This window comes from Rousettus aegyptiacus, unplaced genomic scaffold, assembly GCF_014176215.1.
Source record: "Rousettus aegyptiacus isolate mRouAeg1 unplaced genomic scaffold, mRouAeg1.p scaffold_m13_p_3, whole genome shotgun sequence".
Lineage (NCBI taxonomy): Eukaryota > Metazoa > Chordata > Mammalia > Chiroptera > Pteropodidae > Rousettus > Rousettus aegyptiacus.
This window is the reverse complement of record NW_023416306.1, coordinates 104,781,055-104,805,105: the sequence shown is the minus strand read 5'-3', so window position 1 is coordinate 104,805,105 and position 24,051 is coordinate 104,781,055. Positions and strand designations below refer to the sequence as shown.

General features: G+C 49.0%; 3 protein-coding genes across 15 annotated transcripts; 1 reads left to right on the top strand and 2 right to left on the bottom strand.

The window, feature by feature from the left end:
- Nucleotides 1-1,190: 1,190 nt before the first annotated feature.
- KHNYN (KH and NYN domain containing) lies at nt 1,191-18,275 on the top strand. Of its 4 annotated transcripts, none has more exons than XM_016150277.2 (8): nt 9,196-9,281; nt 10,055-10,275; nt 11,745-12,856; nt 13,008-13,138; nt 13,225-13,321; nt 15,893-16,000; nt 16,207-16,308; nt 16,854-18,275. In XM_016150277.2, exons 2-8 carry the CDS (start codon nt 10,075-10,077, stop codon nt 17,104-17,106), a joined length of 2,004 nt encoding a protein of 667 aa, XP_016005763.1. In that variant the 5' UTR covers nt 9,196-9,281; nt 10,055-10,074; the 3' UTR covers nt 17,107-18,275. The 4 variants fall into 4 exon arrangements, with proteins under 4 accessions (XP_036094805.1, XP_016005763.1, XP_016005762.1 ...); XM_016150276.2 differs by having other exon boundaries at nt 9,212-9,416; XM_016150278.2 differs by lacking the exon at nt 9,196-9,281 and adding an exon at nt 9,597-9,696.
- CBLN3 (cerebellin 3 precursor) lies at nt 5,978-9,104 on the bottom strand. Of its 2 annotated transcripts, XM_016150284.2 has the most exons (3): nt 8,075-9,104; nt 7,658-7,777; nt 5,978-7,308 (listed from the first exon to the last, which is right to left on the bottom strand). In XM_016150284.2, the coding sequence occupies exons 1-3, from the start codon at nt 8,372-8,374 to the stop codon at nt 7,111-7,113; spliced, it is 618 nt and encodes a 205-aa protein (XP_016005770.1). In that variant the 5' UTR covers nt 8,375-9,104; the 3' UTR covers nt 5,978-7,110. The 2 variants fall into 2 exon arrangements, with proteins under 2 accessions (XP_016005770.1, XP_036094812.1); XM_036238919.1 differs by lacking the exon at nt 7,658-7,777.
- Nucleotides 18,276-19,565: 1,290 nt separating the features above from the next.
- On the bottom strand, nt 19,566-22,666 carry SDR39U1 (short chain dehydrogenase/reductase family 39U member 1). Of its 9 annotated transcripts, none has more exons than XM_036238918.1 (6): nt 22,540-22,666; nt 22,138-22,240; nt 21,968-22,050; nt 21,487-21,608; nt 20,597-20,740; nt 19,566-20,316 (listed from the first exon to the last, which is right to left on the bottom strand). In XM_036238918.1, exons 4-6 carry the CDS (start codon nt 21,551-21,553, stop codon nt 19,904-19,906), a joined length of 624 nt encoding a protein of 207 aa, XP_036094811.1. In that variant the 5' UTR covers nt 21,554-21,608; nt 21,968-22,050; nt 22,138-22,240; nt 22,540-22,666; the 3' UTR covers nt 19,566-19,903. The 9 variants fall into 9 exon arrangements, with proteins under 9 accessions (XP_036094811.1, XP_016005765.1, XP_016005769.1 ...); XM_016150279.2 differs by having other exon boundaries at nt 22,134-22,240; nt 22,540-22,624; XM_016150283.2 differs by lacking the exon at nt 22,540-22,666 and adding an exon at nt 22,331-22,371.
- Between the last annotated feature and the right edge of the window lie 1,385 nt (nt 22,667-24,051).

The window sequence follows — 24,051 nt, the reverse complement described above, 5'->3', positions numbered from 1 at the left end:
CATGCACAACTTTCAACTTGTTTACCAATTCATACAGTAACAGTAACGTTCATATATTGAGTATTGAGTACTTGCTTTGTGCCAGGTACTGTTCTAAGTGGTTTCCAACCCTGTGGGGTAGATACAATTACTCTCTCCATTTTACAAGAGCTTTAGGCAGTGAAGTTCACTTAGATGACTCATTTTGGAATCCCCAGTGCAGGGAATGGACTAAGGGAGGCAAAACTGGAGGCCGAGGAGCCAGTTAGAAAGCTTTTGTAGAATTCTGAGAGATTGGTAGTTTGAGCCAGGGTAGATGGAAAATAATGGATGGAACCAAGGATAATTCACAAGCTGTGGGTACAGGCGATATGAGAAATTGGACATGGGGATTATGGGAGAGGGAAGAGTTGAGGATAAGAGCTTGTGTTTGGTTGGGGCAACAGGGAAGTTCCATCTGTAGAGAGGCAGTTCTCTGCAACAGGAAGTTCTCTACACACAGAGAACAGGGAAGGAGAACAGATGTAGGGAGGAAAGACTATAATTTTAGCAAGTTGACTTTAAGGCGGGACATCCTATGCGTGAGTCTGAGATTTAGGAGGGAGATTCTAGACAGAGACAAAAAATGTGGAAGTTGTCAGCACATGGATGGTAATTTGTGATTTTGAGAGTGTGCCAGACAGAAGGCATCCTAGGGCAGAACCCTGAGGAAAACCAATATTTGAAAGATGGGCAGAGGAGGAGGTGCCAGAAAAAGAAACTGAGTCCTGGGCAGAGATAGGGAAAGCCCAGAAAGTACACAGTCAGGAACTGGCTAGTCAGAGAGTGCTTCTAGAAGAAGGGTGTGGCCAACAGGGTCAAATGTTATGGGGAGCCTGGGTAACAGAAGGACTAGGGAGTGTCCGTTAACTTCAGTGACATGGAAATTATGAGTGAACAGCTGAGCTAAGTTTAGGTGGAGCTATAGTTGACTTAAAGCTATAGTTGACTTAAGAGGTGAACAATTGCCGAGCATAGGTATTTGACTCTAAAGAGGAGAATGATGTCAATTAGCTGTGGGGACATATGAGCTGAGGATAATTATATATCTATAACCATTTCCACAGCCATTTTTCCTTTTTTAGATTTAAGAGACTAGAGTCTATCTAACTGCTGAAGGGAAGGAGTAAGTAGAGAGGGAGAAGCTGAACACACGGGAGAGAGGAGAAGGAAAGAAGAGGGGATGTTTGGAAGAGATGCGATCCGTGGCTGGAGGATGAAGATAGCTGCCTTGACAAGAGAAGGGACACGTTTTCTCCTGAGTCAGATAGGAAGAAGCCAAGAGGAGGAGGACGGTGAGTTTCTAGAAGTGGTGATGGGAAGGCTTCCTGCCTGGTGTTTCTGCTTTTTCAGTGAAGTAGATGGTAAGCCTCTGACAGTGGGGGCAGAGTTGGTGGGGTAAAAAGTTTAAGGAGAGAACTGAAGTCTTCAGTTAGATTCTGGGGAGGGTGAGGAAAGAAGCTGGTGAAGGAAGCTGCAGAAGGATGCTGGGAGGATTGAGGACTAGGGCGGCTGGAGACCGTGGATTGAGATCCACAGAAAATCCTTCAGCAATGAGACTTTTCTCTGTAGTGATCAGCTGCCGCGGCGTGGGTGTAGGGAAGGCAGGACAGTCTGAAGAGCTTTTTGTACCTGGAGAGGAGCACTAAGTACCATTTGTGCTTGTTTAATCTATTTACTTCACAAACCTATGTAAGAAAAAATTGTCTAAACCTTTAAACGAGATTTATATAACCAACAAATTAAAGTCTATACATTTTACACTGTGGACACTATCTCAGTTTTAAATTTGGTTTATCCAAAAGAATATTATTTCAGCGCAGAGCAACTTTTTGATGATCAACTAGTGAATTCTTGGTTGGGACTTGGGAACTGTTTTACCTTTTAAGATGATTAAAACCTGAGCCAATGTATATCAGGGACCTTTTGAAGCCCACACCTTTTCTGCACATTTAGTGTATTGTAACTGGATGCCTTTTCTTTAAGTGATATCCGCATCTTTAAATTTAATGACTATAATACATAGATGTCCCAAAGATGTCTGTGTCCAAATCCCTGAAACCTCTGAATATGTTCTATTTTATAGCAAAAGGGACTTTTTAACATGTAGTTAAGGTTATGGACCTTAAAGCAGAGATTATCCTGGATTATCTGGGCGGGCCCAATCTAATCACGTGAGCTTTTAAAGTTGGAGAACTTTCTCCTCTGATGTCAGACACATGTGGCAGAAGAGTAGGTCAGAGAGATGGAAGGTGAGAAAGGCTTGGCCTGATGTTGTTGGCTCAAAGATGGAAGGGGCCAGGGACCTCGTTTCTCACAATCATGTCCAGGAGGGAAAATTATCCTTTACTTTAAGGTTCTTTTGGCTAGAGTAATCATCAAATTAACATGAGATGGATTAGCAGGAGAAAAACAAATTAAAGTTTAATGACACGTATACCTCCTGTATACTTGGGAGAGACCCAGGAACTGAGTAACTTGACAAATGGCAGAAGCCACCGCCTTAAATATCTATTGCCTTCAGCTAAAGACCAAAATGGTGGTAGAGAGTCAGTTGAGGGAGGTTACCAGGAGAAGCGCAGTAAACAAGGGTAAAGTTTCAGTCCAGGGCCTTCTCCATCTGTAGCGAAGGTGGGCCTGGTACAGTGAGGGAAACACCCTTACAAAAGATTTCCCTTACAAACCTTTACAGAGGGTGACTTCTACTTGGTTTTCAGAGCTTCTCCTAGGTCTGCTGTATTTTAACAGACCCAAATAATACCCTGATGAGGCACATTTTGGGTGGCAAACTCCGCTCCATTTCAACCATAAGGAAATGAATTCTGAATGAGGAAGGGAGTCCGGACTACACCTTGCTTTTGACCTTATGAAACTCCAGGCAGAGAATCCAGTCAGGCCCTGCTGGACTTTTGACCTACAGAACCTGAGATAGTAGATGGGTGTGTGTTAAGCCACTTGATTTTGTGGCAATTTGTTACATGGCAATAGAAAACTAACACAGTAATTTTACTAACATTATTTACAATCTTATCTAGCTCATTTGCATTAAAAAAAACTTCTAGTTGTTTTTCCCAGTATCAAATCTCTGCTTCCTTATTATGAAACTGACTTTGAGGTGGGCCTGGCTACCTGAAATAGACTAATTCCTAACCTCTCTCTCTGGCCTGATTTGGCCAGGTATGACTAAATTCCAGACAATGAGATGCAATCAGAAATATTAGGGGCACCTTACAGAAAGCTTCTTTGAAGGAAAGGGGTGCCCTTTCTTCCTCACTCCTTCCGAGGGGCTGTTAGACTGTCGTAATGGCTGGAGCTCAAAGAGTCATTTTGTCAGGAGGTAATATGCTAAAGATGGTAGAATAGTAAAAAGAGAAACTGGGCTGTGATGATCACAAAACTGCTGCAATATTGTGATTTATAAGAAATATGTATTTGGTCATTCAGATGACCAAAATATATTTGTCATATATATTAGGTCTTCTTCCACAATTCTTGGCTCACAGCTCCTGAAACCCTTGGAATTTCCTGAGTGTTGAGAATAAAAAACGTGTTTTTTGTTATTTAATGAAGTGACATTTGGAAAGCACCTAAGGATGGCGGCTGGTTGCCAAGGGAGCCAGTCATGTGACTGGAGGGTTGGCACTTTCAGGCCCACCCTCCAACCACCCTCACCTCTGGGGAGGGGAGAGGAACCAAAGGTTGAATCAACTGCCCATGGCCAATCTCGCCTATGTAATGAAAAATTCAAACAGATAGGATTCAGAGAGCTTCAGAGTTAGTGAACACATGGAGGTGCTGGGAGAGTGGCTCCTGGAGAGGGCATGGAAGCTCCGAGCCTTTTCCCCATGCCTCGCCCTGTGCGTCTCTTTCATCTGGCTGTTTCTGAATTATATCCTTTTGAAATAAACTGGTGATCTAGTAAGTAATATGTTCCTCTGAATTTTGTAAGACTCTCTAGCAAATTAATTGAACCCAAGGAGGGGGTAGCTGGTGACAAAAGAAAAAAAAAAATGGAGATGCTCTATGTTAAAATTACAGCGGCTGGAGAAAGAACAGTTAACCTGTTAATAGCTGTGGACCAGTTCTGACAAAAAGACTGCTCACATTCCTGTATATCTGTTGCAATTTAGGATTAATTTCCAGGTGGCTATTTTTGATTATCCAAGAAATGATAGCCGGGCACCACTGAACCCCGGGATCCTCCACTTCTTATTTGTACATGAGCTTTACAGACTCTGCTGCGCCCATCCTAGAACCAGCCCTGCTTCATTTTCTCTCGTCCCCTTTGTCTAGAGCTAATGTGAATTCCTTCAGAATGACTTACAGTTTTCTCCTCCCTACTCAATGTATAAAAACACTTGCAAAACTGCTGGATGTTGGACTGTTATCTTTTCTATCTAGCCATGCTACTAGTGGTTTAGACTCCATGCCCCAAGACTAATCTTTTTTTTTTTTTTTTTTCTAGCAGTGGCCTAACAAACCCTTCCTTTTGAAAAGACTTTCAGCCATGGAAGTTAATTTTTTTGTTTGTTTGTTTAGCACTGGAACCCAGCCAGTCGATCAGAAGCACAACCTGGACCTGAGACTGGTGTCTAAACTGAGTTGCCAAGGAGGGGATCGTTGGAACCTCCGACCTATAGGCGGTTGTCAGAAGTAGTTAACAGCCTGGGCTTTTGGCTAGGATCTGCAGTTGGGGGTGGAGTATGGGCACAGTCTTATAGGAGTTATCCCTTAACCTGTGGAAATCTGATGCAATACCCACAAGGTAGACAGTGTCAGAATTATGTTTAATTGAGTTGCATTCTTAAGATATCCTGCTGGTGTCCAAGAATTGCTTGGTGTTGTGTGGGAAGCAAATCCACCCCCTGACCCGCCCCCAATGTTGAAGTTGAGTCCAGGAACCCAAAAGCACTGCCATCTATCTCTGGACTCTTTATTTATGGATTCTTCTATGTGAGACAGAAATAACCTATTTTGTTAAAGCCATTTATTTCAGGTTTTACTAGTCCTATAATCTCATTATAATTAGCAAGGGATGAAGGATCAAGTTTGAGTAGTGAGAAGTTATCTTTTGGACATTTGACTAATTCATCATCTTGTAACACGCTATTGGATTTTCTTTCTTCTTAGTTGTAATATATGACCAGATGGTGCTGATCAGTCTTTCATTCTTGGTACAGTTCCAGCCTTTTCTGGAATTATTCACAGCTCTCTATAGCCACCCCTCCTCACGTATACAGATAAAGAAAAGTAAAGTACTTTATGAATAGTTAAAACACCTATTATATGTATACTTTTCTACTTATCAAAATTAACTAAAAAAATCCTGTTATTTTCATTCTTCTTCACTCAGTATATTAACTACCTTTTTGCACACTTCATAATGACTTTTTCCTTTTGGAATATTAATAGTCATAAATTAAAAAAAATTACCTTGTTCCAATTACCTATATTATTTTCCTTTTGATTATCAAACTGTCATAGAAAGTCAGGTGGCAGCCTTTTAAAATTGGTTCCTTTGCTTTTTCAACTCTACCTTAAACATTTTAAAAAGTGTCCTTACTTTTTGTCATCAACAACATGTTCCAGGCCTAGAATTTTTTAAGATTTGGAGCTTTTCTCCATAGAACCCGAGTCCTTTTAAAGGTGAATAACATTTGAGGCAAAGATCCAGGTGCTAAGAATGCACATCAGATTTTTTCTAATGTCGTTTCTATGCTACTTTAGTGACAGGATTTGGAAAAGTTATTTCTTTTGAAAACCACAAATTCACATTGGTATTTCCTATTTAACTCAAGCATTATTAAATCTTTTTTTATTTGACTCTAACATACAGTTTTACATTTATTTTCTCTATGACATACCTGCTCATATCCTGTAACCCTCGATCCAAATTGTAGTGGCATCTTCTATCTTTAGCGATCCTATAGTGTCTCATTAACCATCATTCTCTAGTTACTTTATTGATCGAGCCATCCATGCTGGGCCAATGAGACAGCGAGGTAAGAGAGTTTATAATGCTGGCAGGAGAGTGGGTAAAAGGATGAATCATGGAATCCTGGGCAATAGGAAGTTTAAGAAGGAGGGTAAGAGCACAGATCAGGAAAAAGAAGAGAGGTTGTAGGATAGTCTGGAACAGGGACAGTGAAGGTAAGAGCTGGGAGGAAGGAGGTGGTGGTCAGGGTGTGGAGTGATTGAAGTTCAGACTACAAAGGTGGAGCAGTTTTAGGAGGTGGCTGTGGTCACTGATGTGTTCCATGCCTGGAAATCTACACTTGCCTACAGGTGACCTTCTTCTCTCACCTACAGCTGCCCAAGGAACCAGCTTAGAGCTGCTCTCAGTCAGAGCAAACATACACACCTCATGTCCCAGGTGGGGAGATGAGGGCCAGAGTCCATTTGTGGCCTAGCACAGAAGAACACCTAGGTTCACTGATTGCTGGCTGCCCCAATGTACATGAAAAATGTGTACCTTATTCAAGCTAGGCACAGGTCCCCTTCCTGCCCTACTAGCCACAGGCTCTGGGCTGCTCCGTGGCCCTCTCCACACTTCTACTGGTGGCTGAGCCTCCCGCCCTAGCCCATATGGTGCTGGCTCAGTTCCTGACTGTGCTGGCACAGATCTGTGATGCTGGCTCTCCTCACAGGAAGGAGCCTGCAGGGTATGCCTAGCTGGTCCATCTGGGCCCCTCTGGGGGCCTGTTAGGTTCACCTATGCCACCTGTCCCCAAGTAGCACTAAGCGAGAGGCTGGGGTGTGCAGAAGAGAGAGGAGCAAAGTCTATACAATAGTTTCAGTCTCACTACTTGCCAAACCTTCCCCTGATCCTAGGGCTGCAGACACAAAGAGATGCAGTGGGAGGTTGTGAGGGCATTTTTTTCAGTGGGTGGGTGTGGGGTGGGTATGAGCGGCCAGGTCCCGAGATGCCACAGCTCTACTCATCACCTTGGGTGTTTGGCACAGGGTCCCATGCAAGGAGGCGGAATACAGGCAGCCAGAGAGAGCCTTTCTCCTGCCCCAAAAAGATGCTGCTTCTGGGACAGGAGAGGGCAGAAGGCAGAGGACATGGGCTAGACTTCTGTCTTTGAGTCTTTAGAGTGGAAAGATGAGGAAGCCAGAGAAGCTCGAATATTTCCAGCCACCCAGCAGGTTCCCCCGACGCAGGCGCAGGGACACCCGGTCACCAGGATCCAGGGGCAGTAGTACAGAACTGGTGGCTGCCTCTCGAGTCACATCAGGGTCGTTGGCAAAGGCTGAGATGACAGGCCATGTGTTCAGCATAAGGCTCACCTGGGGAGGGAGCCCAGTTAGTGTATTGCTCCAGCCCTTGTTCCGGGACCCCACTTCTCTGAGGGCTGTCCCTCTTTTCCCCATCCCGAGAGGGACACTCTGGAACCTGGGAACCTGGGGCTTGGTGCACTCTTCCAGGAGGGCCGATGGGTGGCCAGTGTTGGACTCTGCAGGTTCTCCACACTCTCTGCTAGGTAGGCGCTTTCCTCCCTTGCTCCTGGTCCCTCAGGACACATAGGTCAATGGAGGGACTGCCCAGGGGTCAGCTAGGCTTCACTTATTCCTCCCCCTCCCAAGCCGGGACAAGGATAGGGACAGGGACAGGGAGAGGGCCCCGTGCTCAGGTCACCTGGACAGTTTGGCGGTTATACACCTTCACCACGTGGAACCGGAAGCTGTAGACACCCCGGACAGGGGCTACGAAGGAGCCTGAAGCCCGATCAAAGCCACCGCCCTCATTCACCAAGACCTGGGGGAAGCAGACCCTGCTGAGTGGGCTGGGGACACCTGGGACTCAGGAAAACCACTGGGTTGGGCGATGGAGCAGTGAGTAAGGAAAAGAAGGGGTGGCAAGTAGCTGCCAACAGGAGGAATGCACGGATTCAAAAGATGATGAGAACGGACAAGGAGGGGTATGGGCAAGAGTGAAGGTAAGGGAGCTAGGCAGTAGGGTAGAGAGGCAAATGGCCATAGCAGGGGGCTGTTTCCTTAACAACAGAGTGGGCTTGGACAGTTGACTGCAGGTCCTTGCAGGGTAGGGGGTTACCTGGTCAAAGTAGATGGCCCCATTGGTGCCGTTGCCGATCTCCCCTGCTGGCTCATGGTGGTGGCTTCGGACCGCAGCAAACGCCACTCTTCCGGGAGGTGCTTCTCCCAGAGCTGCTCCCCCGGGCGCCCCTGCAGCAGCTCTGCTGGGCTCACAAACCACCAGGCACTCGCCCTCCAGAAGGACGGGCTCTGCTGCCTCCTGGGCCCATCCAATCCCCAGGACCAGAAGCATCAGGGCCAAGGACAGCCTGGGTTTGGGTGTGAGACCTTGTAGCCAGTGTCGTTTTCCTCTTAGCATGGCTGAGTGGCTCTGTGACCCCCAAGTCCTCCTGTCCTCTAGCCCCCTTCTGCTCCTTTCAGTTCCCGCTCTCCTTCAGACTCTCAACACCCCTTGCCCTGCTCCTCAGCCCTCTCTCTGTGTCTCACTGTCACCTGGTCTCAGCATCTCCCTCTCCATACCTCTCCGTGCCCCACAACTCTGTCCTGCCTCTTACTCCTGCTGTCACTGTAGTTCCCTCCTCCTTGGCAGGGCACAAAATGACAGCAGTTGGGCTCTGGGAGGGAGAGGAGGGATGAAGCAGCCAGACAGGAGGGCTACAGCTAGAACCCTAGGGAGGCCCCTCTGGAGAGCACTGAAGGCTGGAACTGGGACCCCAGAGATCGTGTGCAAGAGCCAGCTCCTATAGCCCCTTCCTCCTCTACTTCCGTCCTCTCTTCGAAATCCCTCACAGGCCCACAGCACTCTCAGTGGCATTTTTTTCCATTCTTCAAAAGGAGTTCCTTAGTCGTTTTCCCGCAATTGTTTTGGTGGAAAGCGCTTGGGCCAACAGTGTCACTGTATTGTGACCCTGGGCCAGTCTCTTTCCCTCCTTGGACTTCCATAACTTCACCCGAAGGGACTAGATTAGTCTCTTTAAGCCTCTCTTAAACTCCAACTCTCAAATGAGTGGCTCGTCTTTGCTGAGAACTGTGGAGAACAGGCGAACCTGGTGGAACCCAGAAAGAAGGGAGACCGAGAACTGCGGGCGAGTGGGCGGGGCCGAGGCCGGGGAGCTGGGAGGAGCCCGGCGGGGTTGGGGCGGAGGCGGGGACGCGCCGGGGCCCAGTGCTGGCCCAGTCCCGGGAGGGGCCCGGCTGACTCCGCCTCCGGCCAGGAAGTGACTCAAAAAACAGTTCGCGATGTGGAGAAGAGAGGTCCCCGTTGGGTGAGAAATCCGGGAAGGCCCGCCCAGATTCGAGCCCCCCGCCTTTCTCTCCTGGGTTGGGGGCGCGGGCGAAGCTGGGGCTGGCGGACATCTAGAGGCATCGGCGGGAGAGGCCGCAGCGGGCGGCCGAGGCGGGTAGGCGCGCCCAGGCCGCGGGAGCCGAAGGCTGCAGTGCAGAGCGAGGCCGGGGGCGACTGCCGTAGGCGGCTGTGGGCGGGACTCGGTCCAGCCCCTGGGCCCTGGGTGGGGCGTGTGGCGCAGTGGAGGGGATGGCAGCGGACCGCGGAGGGGAGGGGAGGGGAGGGGGAAGGGTGAGAGTGGCTGGAACCTTGGAAATGGCAGACGAGGGACCCCAGAGCACAGCCCAGTTCAACCCTTGGTGAAGATTCATCTTTAAGAGGCCGTCTTGGACCTGGTGATTGCCGAGTCCCCTGAGAAGAGGGACTCTTTCGTCACCCCTCCACTCCTTCTGGCTCCACACCGAGCTGGAGCACCTCCCTCCCCTTCCTGCTCAGGGCTGTGGTCATCCTTTTCCAAAGGCCAGATGCCCATCCCAGAGAGAGTCTTGTTTATCCACGACTTCCTCCCTGGAGAGAAGGCCGGTGCCCCTTTAATCTGACATTCTCTTCTTACCCCCCAAATGGCCCGAGATCTCCTGCGTTGTTTATCAGACCAGTAATTAAGTGCGACCTGTCGATGGCTGGTGTAGGCCTGGAGACCAAGATTTGGGTTGAGGGAACGGCGAGGCTCTGAGCTGCCTTTCCTGCTTACAGGACTGGGCGGCCAAGCAGCCATGCCTACCTGGGGGACTAGCTCCTCGTCCCCTGACCGCTTTGCCGTGTCTGCTGAGGCCGAGGACAAGGTGCGGGAGCAGCAGCCCCATGTGGAGCGCATCTTCCGCGTGGGGATGAGCGTCCTCCCGAAGGACTGTCCTGAGAACCCTCACATCTGGCTGCAGCTGGAGGGCCCCAAGGAGAACGCCAGCAGAGCCAAGGTGAACGCCCCTCCCTGACCCTTCCGGATGCAATGACTTCCCCCACCCAGAGTCAGGGGAGAGGAGGGGCCGGGGGAGGATCTCCACTACTTGTTTGTCTCATTGGCAACCTCATTGATCCTGAGCTTTGAGAAACTCAACTTTGTATTTGTCTGGAGTCTTGGTTTCATTTCTGCTGTGATGACCCAGCTTCTCTGCCAGGGCTTGCAGACAAATGATTCAGTTCAAATCAGTTTGTGCTCTTTGGAAGAGCAGAGAAAATCCGGTTGGGCAAGGAGGCCCCATCAAGGAATTTACTGTAGGGTGGGAGGCCGGGCCTGGGTTCCAGTACAGCTCCACCGCCTGCCAGCCCTGTGACCTCAGTGTCAGTTTCCTTTTCTATGAAATGTGAATAATAGTATCTACCTTACTGTGAATGAGATAAAGCATGTAGAGCATGAGTTCAGTAAAAGTTAGCGTTGGTGGTCATGATGGAACACATACAACACATATAAATACAAAAATTTAAAGAGGAACGCTTGTAACCAATTGATGCTGATTGTATCTTTTTTCAAGATCAAATTAATAACTATTTTTTTTAGTATTTTCAATTTATTTAATTTAAAAATGGCAGGCAGCTAATTTAGTTTCTGGCTGTATATTATTACATGTTGTTTTTTAAAGAGTTTTTATTAAAATTATTGGGGTGACATTAGTTAATAAGATTATATAAGTTTCAAGTATACAATTCAGTGATACATCATCTGTATATTGCACTGTGTTCACTACCCAAAGTCTCTTTCTGTCAATCTTTCTGTCAACAAGTATTTGACCCCCTTTACCCTCTTCTCCCTCCTCCCTCGCCCCTTCCCTTTGTTGTTTGTATCTATGAGTGTTTTGTTTTTTCATTTATTTATGTTTTATATCCCACATGATTGAAATCATATGCTTCTTGACTTTTTCTGTCTGACTTGTTTTGGTTAGCATGACTGAGTAGTATTCCATTGTATATATGTACCACATCTTCTTTATCCAATCTTCTATTGAAGGATACTCAGGTTGTTTCCATGTCTTGGCCACTGTGAATAATGCCTGGGTACCGGCAGAGGGACAGCGGCCTAGTTGGTGCCAGAGACACACAGGGAGAGTGTGAGCTGTGTGGCCCCAGGGCAACAGCTGGAGGGAAAGCCACCATCATCCTGAGGCTGAGGCCATCCCTCCTGTGTCTAAGCCCTCCTATAATTGTATCTTAAAGTGAAGCAAGTTCTAAATGGAAATACTAGCCACAGGCTGTCAGCTGGAAAGGGAAATGAGTGAGATTGTTGATCGCATTTAAACTCCAACTTTGTCAGGATCTGGGGGGGGCTCCTTTGCTCTGCCCAGGCATCCTGGAGCTCAGGGGAGAACAATGAGCCTGAAGGGCCACTGGGCCACTTAGGATTCCAGCAGTCTCCTTTTTTCCTATCCCCTCCCCCTTTGTTCTCCCCCAGGAGTACCTGAAGGGTCTCTGCAGCCCGGAGCTGCAGGATGAAATCCACTATCCACCCAAACTGCACTGCATCTTCCTGGGGGCCCAGGGCTTCTTTCTTGATTGCCTGGCCTGGAGCACATCCGCCCATCTGGTGCCTGGGGCACCTGGCTCGCTGATGGTCAGTGGCCTGACCGAGGCCTTCGTCATGGCTCAGAGTCGAGTGGAGGAGCTGGTGGAGCGGCTGAGCTGGGACTTTCGGCTAGGGCCGTCGCCTGGAGCCTCTCAGTGTGCCGGAGTGCTGAGAGACTTCTGTGCCCTGCTGCAGCCCTGGGAGGATGCCCACAGAGAGGCCCTGCTACAGCTGCCCCTGGCCGTCCAGGAGGAACTGCTGAGCCTGGTGCAGGAAGCATCCAGGGGGCAGGGTCCCCAAGCACTTTCCTCCTGGGACAGGGGGAGCCCAGGCCTGCTGGGTGCTCAGCACCAGGGAGTCAGAGCTCCCCTGAGTGAAGGCAGGGAGTCACTGGACACTGGACCTACGGGGTGGCGAGAGCCAAGGGGAGAGAAACATGCTATGGAGAAGGAGGGAGGGAAGCAGGGTGGTCCCAGGGAGATGGATTTGGGTTGGAAGGAGCTTCCTGGGGAAGAGGCCTGGGAGAGAGAGGTGGCCTTTAAGTCACAGTTAGGAGGAGGAGAGGCAGGGCAGGCAGGGCTTCTGAAGGGAAAGACCCTGGGGAAGGAAGGGGTGCCTCAGGAAAGAGGACGGTTCTGTGTCCAGGATGAGCCTCCTGGTGCCCAGGGCCCCTGTCAGAGGGCAGGTCAGTCCCGGGGAGCCTCTCTCCTCCAGCGGCTCCACAATGGGGAGGCCTCACCTCCCAGAGTGCCTAGCCCCCCACCTGCACCTGAGCCCCCGTGGCACTGTGGAGACCGAGGAGAAAGGGGAGATAAGCAACAGGCTGTGGCTCGAGGTCGGGGGTCTCCATGGAAAAGAGGTGCCCGGGGGGGCAATTTGGTGACTGGCACACAGCGTTTCCAGGAGGCCCTCCAGGACCCTTTCACCCTGTGCCTTGCAAATGTACCTGGCCAGCCAGACCTCCGCCATATTGTCATTGATGGCAGCAACGTGGCCATGGTGTGAGTACCCGGTGGGGCTGAGGGTCCTGGGGAGGGGAATGAGATGGGCAGTTTTGTTCACCTTGGGGGCATATGCTGAGGGGCAAGCACTCCAGACTGGCTGCCAGGCCCTCCTCTGGGGCCCCAGAGTGCCGACCCCTTCCCACTGCAGGCACGGCCTCCAGCACTACTTCTCCAGCCGGGGCATTGCCATTGCTGTGCAGTACTTCTGGGACCGTGGCCACCGGGACATAACTGTCTTTGTACCTCAGTGGCGCTTCAGTAAGGATGCCAAGGTCAGAGGTGAGTTGTGCCTGGTTTTTTGTGTCCTGGCGTAGGCCCTGCCTACACCTTGAGGATAACCACGTTGTGCTCTTCTTTTTCTCTAGAGGGTCACTTCCTGCAAAAGCTCTACTCCCTCAGCCTCCTCTCCCTCACTCCCTCCCGAGTCATGGATGGCAAGAGGATCTCCTCTTATGATGACAGGTGCTTGTTTCTCTCCTGGACCCAGGCTTGATATTCAAGGTGCCCAGTGGGAGATCAAGGGAGAGACAGAAACTCCTGACCTTTTGCACTGTCTCTAAGCCTGGGTAGTGGGCAAAGGGCCAGTTATTCCTCCGTGTGCCCGTATGACTGGGTCGGTAAGTCTGCCCACAGGTGAGATGAGATGGATGGTAGACAACTGTGTTTGCCCATTCATCATTCATATTTCATTCATTAAACTTAATGATGCTTTGTATTTATATAGTGCCCTGCTGCCTAGAAGATATGGTTTAATGGAAAGATGGGAAAGCTGATGACATGAATAGCCAGATGACAAATGCCTTCTTACAACCTAAATTTCCAAACATGTAGAGGAATTCCCTCAATATTTTGGAAAAACCAGAGTAAATGTTCAAAGTAACGAGCCAAATGAAGAAACGAAATCCATGCATAATATCATAAAAAATCCCACAAATAAAACATAATCTAATAGATCACTGGACTTAGAATTTGAAGATCTGAATTAGAGCCCCAAGTTACACTACTCATCGACTTTGACTATGGGCCAGTCTCTTAGTGAGTTAGCCTCTCGTCTCAGGGTCCTCTTCTGTTCATTCATGTTCCTCGTGAATATCAAAAGAAGATAAGGTATGTGCTTGCCTCACTCAAGGTACTAGGCAAGAGTACAGTGATATTCCTTAACTGTTCATGGACCCAAGCAAGTGTGGCAGAGGGTCTTATCTCTATGGTACAGAAATGGAGCAGAGGCTAAGAGTAGTTAACTGTCTTGGCGAAGGCTACCAAGTGGCAAAGGAAAAATGAGAACTTAAAGCTTCCAGATGGTTTATATGAAAAACACAGGACATATTCCCTCGGTGTACACACACCGTGTGGGAAATGGGCAGATTTTAAAAGCTAATCAAATATTTTTACAACTACTAGTCCTTTATTTTCTAGGATTTTTCAGTTTTAAATAAAAAACTAGTTTCTAAACCATAGTGATTATATACTTTGTCTTCTCAAATACTTAACTTTTGTTCCTTAATAAGTAAATGGTATTCTGCAAAAGGGTAGCTCACTTTCTCCCAGTGCTATTGTTTTATGTCCAAATTTCACAGATTATCCAAGAGATGGAACCTTCTTTCCATACCAGCATTGGGACAGAATTGAAAGTGAAGATTGAGTCAGTTGTAATGCATTTTAAAGGCACGTGTCTGTACAGTTGGCGTAGGTCTCAGTAGGCAGACAGTACAATAGGAGTTTGGAATTTTGCCTAGTTACGGTGACAAACAAGTGGTGCACAGCGCAGGCCTCCTGCATGCACACTGCTGAACAACATATGATGTAACATAATGGTAAAGTCTACTTAACCTGAAAATACCATTTGTATATCATATGTACAATTTGTATGTCCTTAATTTGTTTCCCAGACAGAAACTCCAAACCAGACATCTCATATACATGGTACCAATACTGGTGCCCTCTATACCACACTGCCTTTCAAATACTGACTGCCCACTTAGGTGTGTGGCCTGAAGGAGGTGGGATTGCTGGGAATTTGATTTTAAGGAGCCAAAAGAAACTATAAATCAAACATTACCGGAACTGAGGAAAGGAAGCTTTCCTCTGGCCGGGATTTTGTGGGGAGAGATTTGTGAGTTTTGATAGAGAAGGACATACCATGGGCTGGCTCTCTTGGTTTCTAAACCTGTTGAAAAAGACCCCCACATACCTCTTCATGAGTCCTACCACAGTTCTATGGAATCAGGATTACTCCAGTAGGGCCCAGGCATCTCTTTTAAAAGTTCCCCTGGTGATTCTGTTGATCAGTGAGGTTTGGGAAGTACCTTCCAGATGGAGGGAAAATTGTGAGAAACATGGAAGTCAGAGAACACAGGGCATGTTTGGAGAACAGGATGCAATCTGTTTATTGATTCTGGCACAAGTTGAGAGTACCAGGAGAGATAAGGCCATAGGAGTGGCTGGAGCTGGGTTCTAGAGGGGCTTAGCTGCCATGCCAGGCCTGGGCATGTGGACTTTATTCGGTAGGTAAAGGGCAAGTGTGGAAAGTTTTGGGTAGGGGAAGATCATGTTCTCTCAGGGGAAAGCGGGGGAGACTGAGGGTGGTAAGTGGCAGGGGGTGGGGAACCCTCTTATCAGGAAGCTATGCAGTATCATTTGCAATGTCCAAATAGCTAAGATGGTAATAGTGGGACTGGAAATGAAGGGGGCCGAGTGGCAGACTTTTCAGAGGAAAAATGTGACGGATTTGTGACTGCTGGGGTAGGGCGGAAGAAGACAGAGCCATGGCCAGAGCTTACTGTCTCACTAACGAGGCACAAAGTGTTGGGTGGAGGATTGTGGTGAGTGGAGGGGTTGTTTTTCATTGGATCCATCTTTGTTTCCTCTCTAATCCATGGCATCTGTATCCAGTCAGTCCCCTGGTGGCTGGGTCAAGATGTGCGTGTGGGCGGGAAGATATCTATCACTAGAAGTGGGCCATGGGAGTCGATAGCACTTTTTGGGGTTGGAGCTGTGGAGAATCCTAGAATGTTGCCGTGGTTTTTGAGACAGGTTCATGGTGAAGCTGGCTGAAGAGACTGACGGGATCATTGTTTCCAACGATCAGTTCCGGGACCTGGCGGAGGAGTCCGAGAAGTGGATGGCAATCATCAGAGAGCGGTGAGAGGGCCTCCCCTGAGAAAAGGGCTTGGATTCAGACCTTTCTCTAAAACCAGTTCTGCTCTGCCACAGGGTGAGGACTCTATGAAGGGGCTTGACATTGGCTTGAAGGATGGTAGCTGACAGCTTTTGTTGGAGTTGGTCTCAGCTGTCTGGGAGGTGGGCAGGGGCCCCTCATTGACCATACATTCTCTGTCCCCATCCAGCCTTCTGCCCTTCACCTTTGTGGGAAACCTCTTCATGGTCCCCGATGACCCACTGGGGCGAAATGGCCCCATGCTGGATGAGTTCTTGAAGAAGCCAGTCAGGTAATGCCCCTGACTCTTAGGCAGCCCCCAGCCCTGGCCCCCTCTCTGCAGGGGCCTTGCAGGCCTCTAGATTTGGGGAAAGTGTGACTTCCATCTGGGCCACCTTAATTCCATACTGGTTTAGGTTGCCTTGGCTTGGCCTTTAACTACTTCCCTGGAAATCCAGACACAGACCCTCCAGGCCGGGAAGGAAGCACCTGCTTCCTGTTTCCCCTAATCAGTGTGTTTGTTGGAATTTTTTGGAATGTGGTTGCTTTACTTATAGACACTTGTATTCAGCACGCCCTCTGCTGGACCATTAAGTAAGTGATTAATTTATTAGACTTGATCATAATAGTGGCTGGGTTCACCTTCCTGTTTTCAAAGAAACTGTCTCTCTTCCCTTCAGAAGTGGGTTGATACTGCCACTCAGTGGTCAGCTTGGGGAACTTCAGAGCCTGGCTCTGAAGTTCGTTTAAGGGCAGTGGAGTGCTGGGAGGCCCAGTGAGCTCTAACTTCTCTCCAGGATGCGCACCGGCTCTTCTCTTCTCTCTGTTTCTTCCCAGGGCACAGGCATCTTCTAAGACTCAGCATCCTTCCAGGGGCTTGGTAGAGCACAGTAACCAGCAGCAGGGCAGAGAAGAGGAGGAAAAAGGCAGTGGTGGCATTCGGAAGACCCGGGAGACCGAGCGGCTCCGGCGCCAGCTGCTGGAGGTGTTTTGGGGCCAGGATCACAAGGTGGACTTCATTCTGCAGCGGGAGCCTTACTGCCGGGACATCAACCAGCTCTCTGAGGCCCTGCTCAGTCTCAACTTTTGAGCCTCACCTGCCTGAGTGGCTGCCACCATCCGCTCCGGCCTCGCTCGGCTCAGCCCCTTCTGTGAGGGTCCCTGTGCTGCTCAGATCCTGACCCAGACCCACTCTGAGTTAGTGCGTTGGGTCAAGGGAGCACTGAGGAAGAGCATTTGAGTGTGAGAAATGTTCCTGCCTGAGGCACTTTGGGGACAGGTCCATCAAGTGACCTGATCTCCTCTTGAGTCAGGACCTCAACCAGCTCTCAAGAGGTTCTGCTCAGTTTTAATTTCTCAACCTTGCCTTAGCACAGGGTATCTGTAGTGAGTGGGGGCTGAAAAGGGTAGGTCCTGGACATTGGGACTGCTGGCTTGTCCTCGAAGCTGAGTGGTGGATGGAGGCTAAGGTAAGCGGGAGTGGAATGAAGAACGATGGTAAGAAAGCTGAGCATTTCCTACCTTGGCTGCTGTTCTAAATGGCCAGAGGACAGGATGCTTTCCAGGCCTGTCTGGGCTCCTGAGAGCCTTGAAGGGAATGCTGGGCCCTGGAAAAGCAAGTGTGATTGGGGTCTGGGTCACAGTGTGGCAGCAGGGAGCTGGTGGGAAAGGCAGAGGGAGACTTGGCTTCTGGTCTCAGCTGTGCCTGTCTTTGACCTTGATTGAGCTGCTTGGCTTTTACTTCTGCCTATAAATCAGATGTGAAAATGCCAGTTGAGAGGAGGAACGAGAACATGGAGGAGGGCTCCTTGGAGGAAAGGTACTTGGACCAAGTCTCAGGTGTGTGTCTGGCTACACAGGCTTCTGAACCGAAACCTCACTTTTCAGAGAACTGAGAGTCCTCTGTCCCCAGGGCCTGTGCCCTAGATTTTAACACTGCACCCTCATTATGATGTGCCCTATAATGGCTGCATCCCTTTTGGGCAACCCCCAAATCCACATTTATAAAACAGTAAGGGGACTGTTTGCATTACCAAAATACTCTCAGGGTTCCTCTAAATGGCAGCTCTCCTGTTGCATTCAAGTGTTTGTTTACAGATTCAGTAACGTGTCAGAAAGTCCCTGGTTCAATGCACTTGCTGAGGTGTTACGCATTCACCAAACTGATGAAGCCATGTTCTGCAATGACAATGACAATGTGACCTGACCCTAGCATTTTCTCTACAGAACACGTGTTGCATAAAGCGAGGTCCACTTCTGCTTCGTGTGTGTGTGTGTATATGGGGATGGGGGGGGGTGGTTTATAGAGATTGTTATCTAGATGAACTGCTTAATTTGGGAAATGAAAACCGAAGAATCGGACCAACTGCTGTTCCATCAGGACATTCTCTCCAACCTGATTTCTACAGATCATCGTCCTGTATCTGCTTGAAGTCCTCCTGTGCCAGGGAACTTACTACCTCCAAGGTAGCCCATCCCCTCCGGGGACACTATTAGCACTTTCCTTTAGTGTAGCTCCCAATATGCTCTTCTGCCTTTGAGGCTGGTCAGTCAACTGCCTAGGGTCCAAGACCAGATGAAGAAGGCAGACAGCTGTCGCAGTGTTCTATGCTGTCTGGGCCCTGTAGCAAGTTTCTGGACGTGATCCTTTTCAGGCTCTGGCTGCCGCTCCCTGAGCAGCACTGGTGTGTCTTGTCTACCTATTGCCACTCTAGTTAATTCCGACAATTAGTGTAGGAGCTGAGTGATGATGGAGAGGGTCCCTGGGTCTCGGTGTCTTTGCTCTTCCCTGTTGGTGATATATATCACTAGACCATATTGACTTGGGCTGGGGGCAGGTGTGTCGGAAACAAGGTAGTCAGGTGACAATGACTCAAAGTCCCTTTGGAAGAAAGATTGGTTAGTAAGGCCTGATTTAGGGCTAGGGGAACTACTGGTCAATTTGTAGCAAATTTGTATCTACCAGGGTAGATAAAAAGGGAGAAGGTCCTAGATGAACACTTGGGACTTTTTTTCCTTATTTGTAGTTTTTGATATGTTCCTTGCCCCTTTCACTTTCAGTGATGGTGGGTGTGCAGTGGTCCAGAGGTATCTTCTGTCCTTTGTGCTGAGAACCCTGGTTGACTGAAGTGGCCTCAATCAGATGAGAGGCAAGTCCTAAGCTACTTACAGATAGGGATGTTGGCTTTTCCCCTTAAACTGGGGCCAGCATATTGTTGCTTTATTAATTCACTGCTATTTGGTGACAGACTGAATGCTGTCCTAGACTCGGGCCTCATTTCTTCCTCTGCTGGCATCTTAATGGTACTGTGTGAACAAGTATGCAGGGTGACCACAGAACCCAATGGAAATAGGTCATTGCTTCTATTGTCTAGTCTCTACCTTTGTCATAACCTCATGCCCTGAATTTGTTACCAGCTCTTTTGGCAATGGAAGGACCAAGAAGGGAGATGCTGCCCATTATAACTTTCAAAACCCCATATAGAGGATACAGTTAGCTTAGGGTGACATTCCTTGAAATAAATTCCAGGAGAATCTAGGCCAAAGAGATGAGTCGAAGCTAGTGAGATAATTTATTGCCTAATTTAGAGCAATTACACAGGAAAAAGGAGAAATGAGACAGGAACAGGACACGTGGTGAAACTGAACTTGGAAATTCTTTCATAAGGACTTGAAGAGGTTAAGGGCCAAACTTGATGAGACAGCAACGTTTAAATGAGACAGTCAGTTAAATAAGGTGGAACAACAGAACGATGAGAAAGGATAGGGAGAGGAATCTCTTAAGGACCAATTTTAGGTCTCAAGTGGTGGAGTATCTGAGTCTATTCAGTCTAACTGGGAAGCCTATGTTGAGGGACAGGCCTTGGCCCTGCCATGACCCTCCCCACTTAGGCTATGATTTCCTTCAAGGCAGCCCCCAGCTCTGGGAAGGAATACTGGTAGCCAGCAGCCAATGTCCGTCGTGGGACCACTTTCTGGCCCTCCAGCAGCATGATGGCACGTTCTTGCCCAAAGATAGCTTGCACAATGATGCTGGGTAGAGGGATGAAGGCTGGGCGGCCCAGGGCTGCACCCAAGGCTTGAGCAAACTCAGCATTTGTAGTGGTGGAGGCTGGAGCCACTCCATTCAGGACCCCCTGCACGTGGCTTGCTTCAAGGGCATGGGCCAAGATTCCCACCAGGTCCCGGATGTGAATCCAGGGTAAGAACTGGCGGCCTGAGCCGATGGGGCCTCCCAGGCCCAGGCGGAAAGGCAGCAGCATGCGACCAATGGCTCCGCCCCCACGGCCCAGCACAATCCCTAAAACAGGAAAGAAGGATGGTACTGGGAGGTCCCTCAGTCTCCAGGCAGTCTCACTGTTCTTCCCCATTATCTCTTACTGGCTCTTTCCCCATGCTGGTTTAGCTCTATAGCAGTTTAGGGGTGTGGTTTTCTTTGGGACATCCCACCCTCCCATCTGCAGGTTGGCCATAAGTGATGGCATCCTCTCTCTGTAAGCTCAGCTCCCCTTATCATCCCATTCTCCCAGATGAGAGAAGACATTCCAACCCTGCCTGATACACAGGCCCCTGATTCTCACCCGAGCGCACCACCACCTGGCGTGTAGAATCTCCAGGAAGCTTGGCTGCAGCTTCCCATTTGGTTACGAGGTTGGCGAAAAAGTCGAAATCCCCTCCTGGGCTGTCCTCGTCATACTCAGCAGTCAGGCTGGGCTGGTAGTAAGCTGCGGGTAGAACAGCACTCATTTGCCTTGGCTGTCCTTGGTCCTGACTGTTCCTTTGCAGTCAAGGGCCCTTTTGGCTTAACCCTCCTTGGCTCTTGGGATCTCTCTGTGGAACACAGCCGTGGGTATTTCCCTTTGAGCCCCATGTGCTGACCTGTTACTGCCCTGGAATAACTCTTTAGCTGCATGGCTAAGTTGAGAGGTTGACAAGAGTATCGTGGTTAAGAATAAAAGTGTAGGTGGCAGGTAGAGTGAGTTTTAATACTGGCTCCATCATCTATTAATCATGACTTTAGGCAAGTTATATTAACTCTGTGCAGAATTTTTCCATCTTTAAAACGGGACTTGTACCTTCCTCACGGAGGTCTTATGAGGATTAAATACTGTAATATGTGTAAAACACTCAGTGGCTGGTACATTTGCCAAAATTATTTGCAATTATTTGGTCCCAAAAGTGAAATATAAGAATCAGATATTCCGTTCCTAAAGAATGGTGCTGTGAGAAGCACGGGACTTGGGACAAGGTGGAATTTCTCCTGGTACTGGGGGAGCAGTGCGAACACCCCCTTTCTCTCACAGTCCCAGTTTCTCAGTGAAAGGACACAAACGTCAGGAGAAATATGCATGAATCAAAGGCCTAAGAGACCAGCACTCTGCACACATATAGCTAGAAAGGCCCAAGGTACACCCTCAGGGGGTACTCCCTTTCCCGGGCTAATGTAAGAGGTTGGTGATTTGGGGCATACCTACGCCTGTGACTAACACCCAGGCCTGGGGGGGATGTGGGGCCTCCCTGATGGCTCTAGCCAGCATGTGGGTGGTCTCCAAGCGGCTGCTGAGAACCTCTTTTTGGAAGGCTTCATTCCACCTGCATGAAGAACAGGTGAAATAAGCTATTAAATATATACATACACATATCCCTTCTTTTCTCTTTCCCTGGGGCCTGCCCATATCCATTTCCAGAAAAAACCTGCAGTGTGGCTTAGAGAAATGGGCCATCTCTCCTGTAGAGGGACAAGGCATATCCTTTTGGGGCATCCTGAGTTATAAGTGAAGAGGAACCATCAACTGAGTGGGTAGAAGGGAGGGTGGGCATCGAGGAGTGGGCGGGATGAGTAATCCTGGAAATGGGTTTAGTTCTCGATCTACCAGCTCCATTTTTATCTCAAAGCCACTTCCTCTCCTGCCCCTGCTTTGAAGGATATTAGTTTTAGGGCCCAGACTGACCTTCGGAGAGGGTTGAGGGCGTTCTCTCCCGCCAGGTTGACGACTGCATCGCAGCGGGGCAGCCCCGACGCAGCGAGCTCATCCTGTCAGAGAAAGTACAGTGCCCACCTGGCCTTACGTGGCTAAACCAGACCTTTCCCCACCAGCTTCCTGAGGGTGGCCATACCCACGTGATCCGACTTGGCCCGGGTTTTCGGGAGACCAATGTCACTTCGTGGCCCCTGGCTTTCAGGAACTGGGTTAGGGCTGTCCCAATGAAGCCCGTTCCGCCACCTGATGAGAAAATACCAGGTGTTTATCTTCCCCGGGGGCGCCTTCAGTCCCCTGTTGTGACGCCCCTCTTCTGAAGCTATCTCATCTGACCTCAAAACTTCTCTTGCTCTCTCTCGGTGATGCACACGAGACACAGGTCACATGGTTTAGTGAGATTCGGCTTCGGGTTAGGGGGCCAAAGCCAGGTTGCCTGTGCACAAGACAGTGACCCCATCCCTCGCGGGCCACCCAGTCCTCAGTCTCTGGCTCAGTACTTCCTTCAACCCGCACCCCCACCCATTCTCCCCTTGGGCTCTCACCCACAAGCACCCGCATAGCAACCAGGACCTAATGCGCCTGCGCGAGATTTAGAGGTCCACCCCCTCCCGCTCAAGCAACTACGACCTTTCAAGGCCTGCGTCTTGCGGGAAGCGCGCTCCAATTGGGGGGCCGACAGGAATGAGGCTGGGCGTGGCCCCGTCTGGCGACCCGGAAGAATTCATAACAAAAGCGGTGCGTATACGCCTTTCATCGCGAGGCTGGCCGGGGGGGGGGGGCGGGAAGGGAGGGAGGGACGTGTGTGTGTGTGTGTGTGTGTGTGTGTGTGTGTGTGTGTGTGTGTGTGTGTGTGTGTGTGTGTGTGTGTGTGTGTGTGTGTGTGTGTGTGTTTGTGTGTGTGTGTGTGTGTGTGTGTGTGTGTGTGTGTGTGTGTGTGTGTGTGTGTGTGTGTGTTGGGGGATTGGAGTAGGGGTGGCGGAGTAGACCCAGGGGGCGGGAAAGAAGGGGCGGAGGGAAGGCTTTAGTGTAGAAACACACATCAAACCAGCAGCTATTCAGACTCCCGAATTCTGCAGGTGTATTCAGCTCAATGGGTCAGTAAACCAAAAGAATCCGTCCATCGGTACTATGGATTTCTTTTTACCTCGTAGGTTTTTTTTTTTTTACTTCCTGTTCCGTCCCTTCCTTAGCACCATTTAAATATTCTAAAATTTCCCTCGTCTTAAAATAACCCTTCTCCAGCCCACTTTTTCCTCTGCTACTGTCCTCTGTCTTCTGAAAAAAGTGGTGTCCACTTTCTAGTCCCAATTCACTTAGGTCGGCTCTGCCTTCATCATTCACTCTTTTTCGCCAAGATCCAGTTTCCCATGTGCCACCAAAATGAATGCCTAGTTTCATTTTTCTTTACCTCTGTATGTATCCTTGGACACTTGCTGACTCCTCCTTCCCTTTGTAAATTCTCATCTCTTGGCCTCAGTGAAAGCCACACTCTCCGCCTCCTCTAAGGTGTTAGATTGTTGGTATTCCTCAAAGCTGGGTTCCAAGATTTTCATCTCTTCCCGCTTCACTTTCTCCCAAGCACCCGTGTCAGTGAATTCAGTTACCAGTTTTTTTAAAGACTTCCTAAATCTTCTGGGCGACTGGAATCTTTCCTTTGAGCTCCTGGCTCTTATAAAAATGTTCCACTACATGTCGATTTTTGAATGTCTGAAACCCTGTTTTTACTTACTAAATATCATCCAGTTCTATCTTTTTCTTTCTATCTCTGCCACCACCACTATCCTTCCAGCTATTATCTAAATTCTTGTCTAAATTTCTGCAGTAGTTTCCTCTTAGGTTTTCCTGCTTCTGATTGTTTCTCCTTTCCAAATTGTTTCACATATTGCAAGCTGAATGATCTCTTAAGAACATGTGGGAGGAACACTATGGTGGTGTATATATTCTAATAAAACTATTGCAAAGTTTCTGGAGATGCTGTATAAAATTTAACACATCTTCACTTAAATGCATTGCCAAGGTACCTAGAAAATAAAGAAAATCCCCAGAGACAGAAA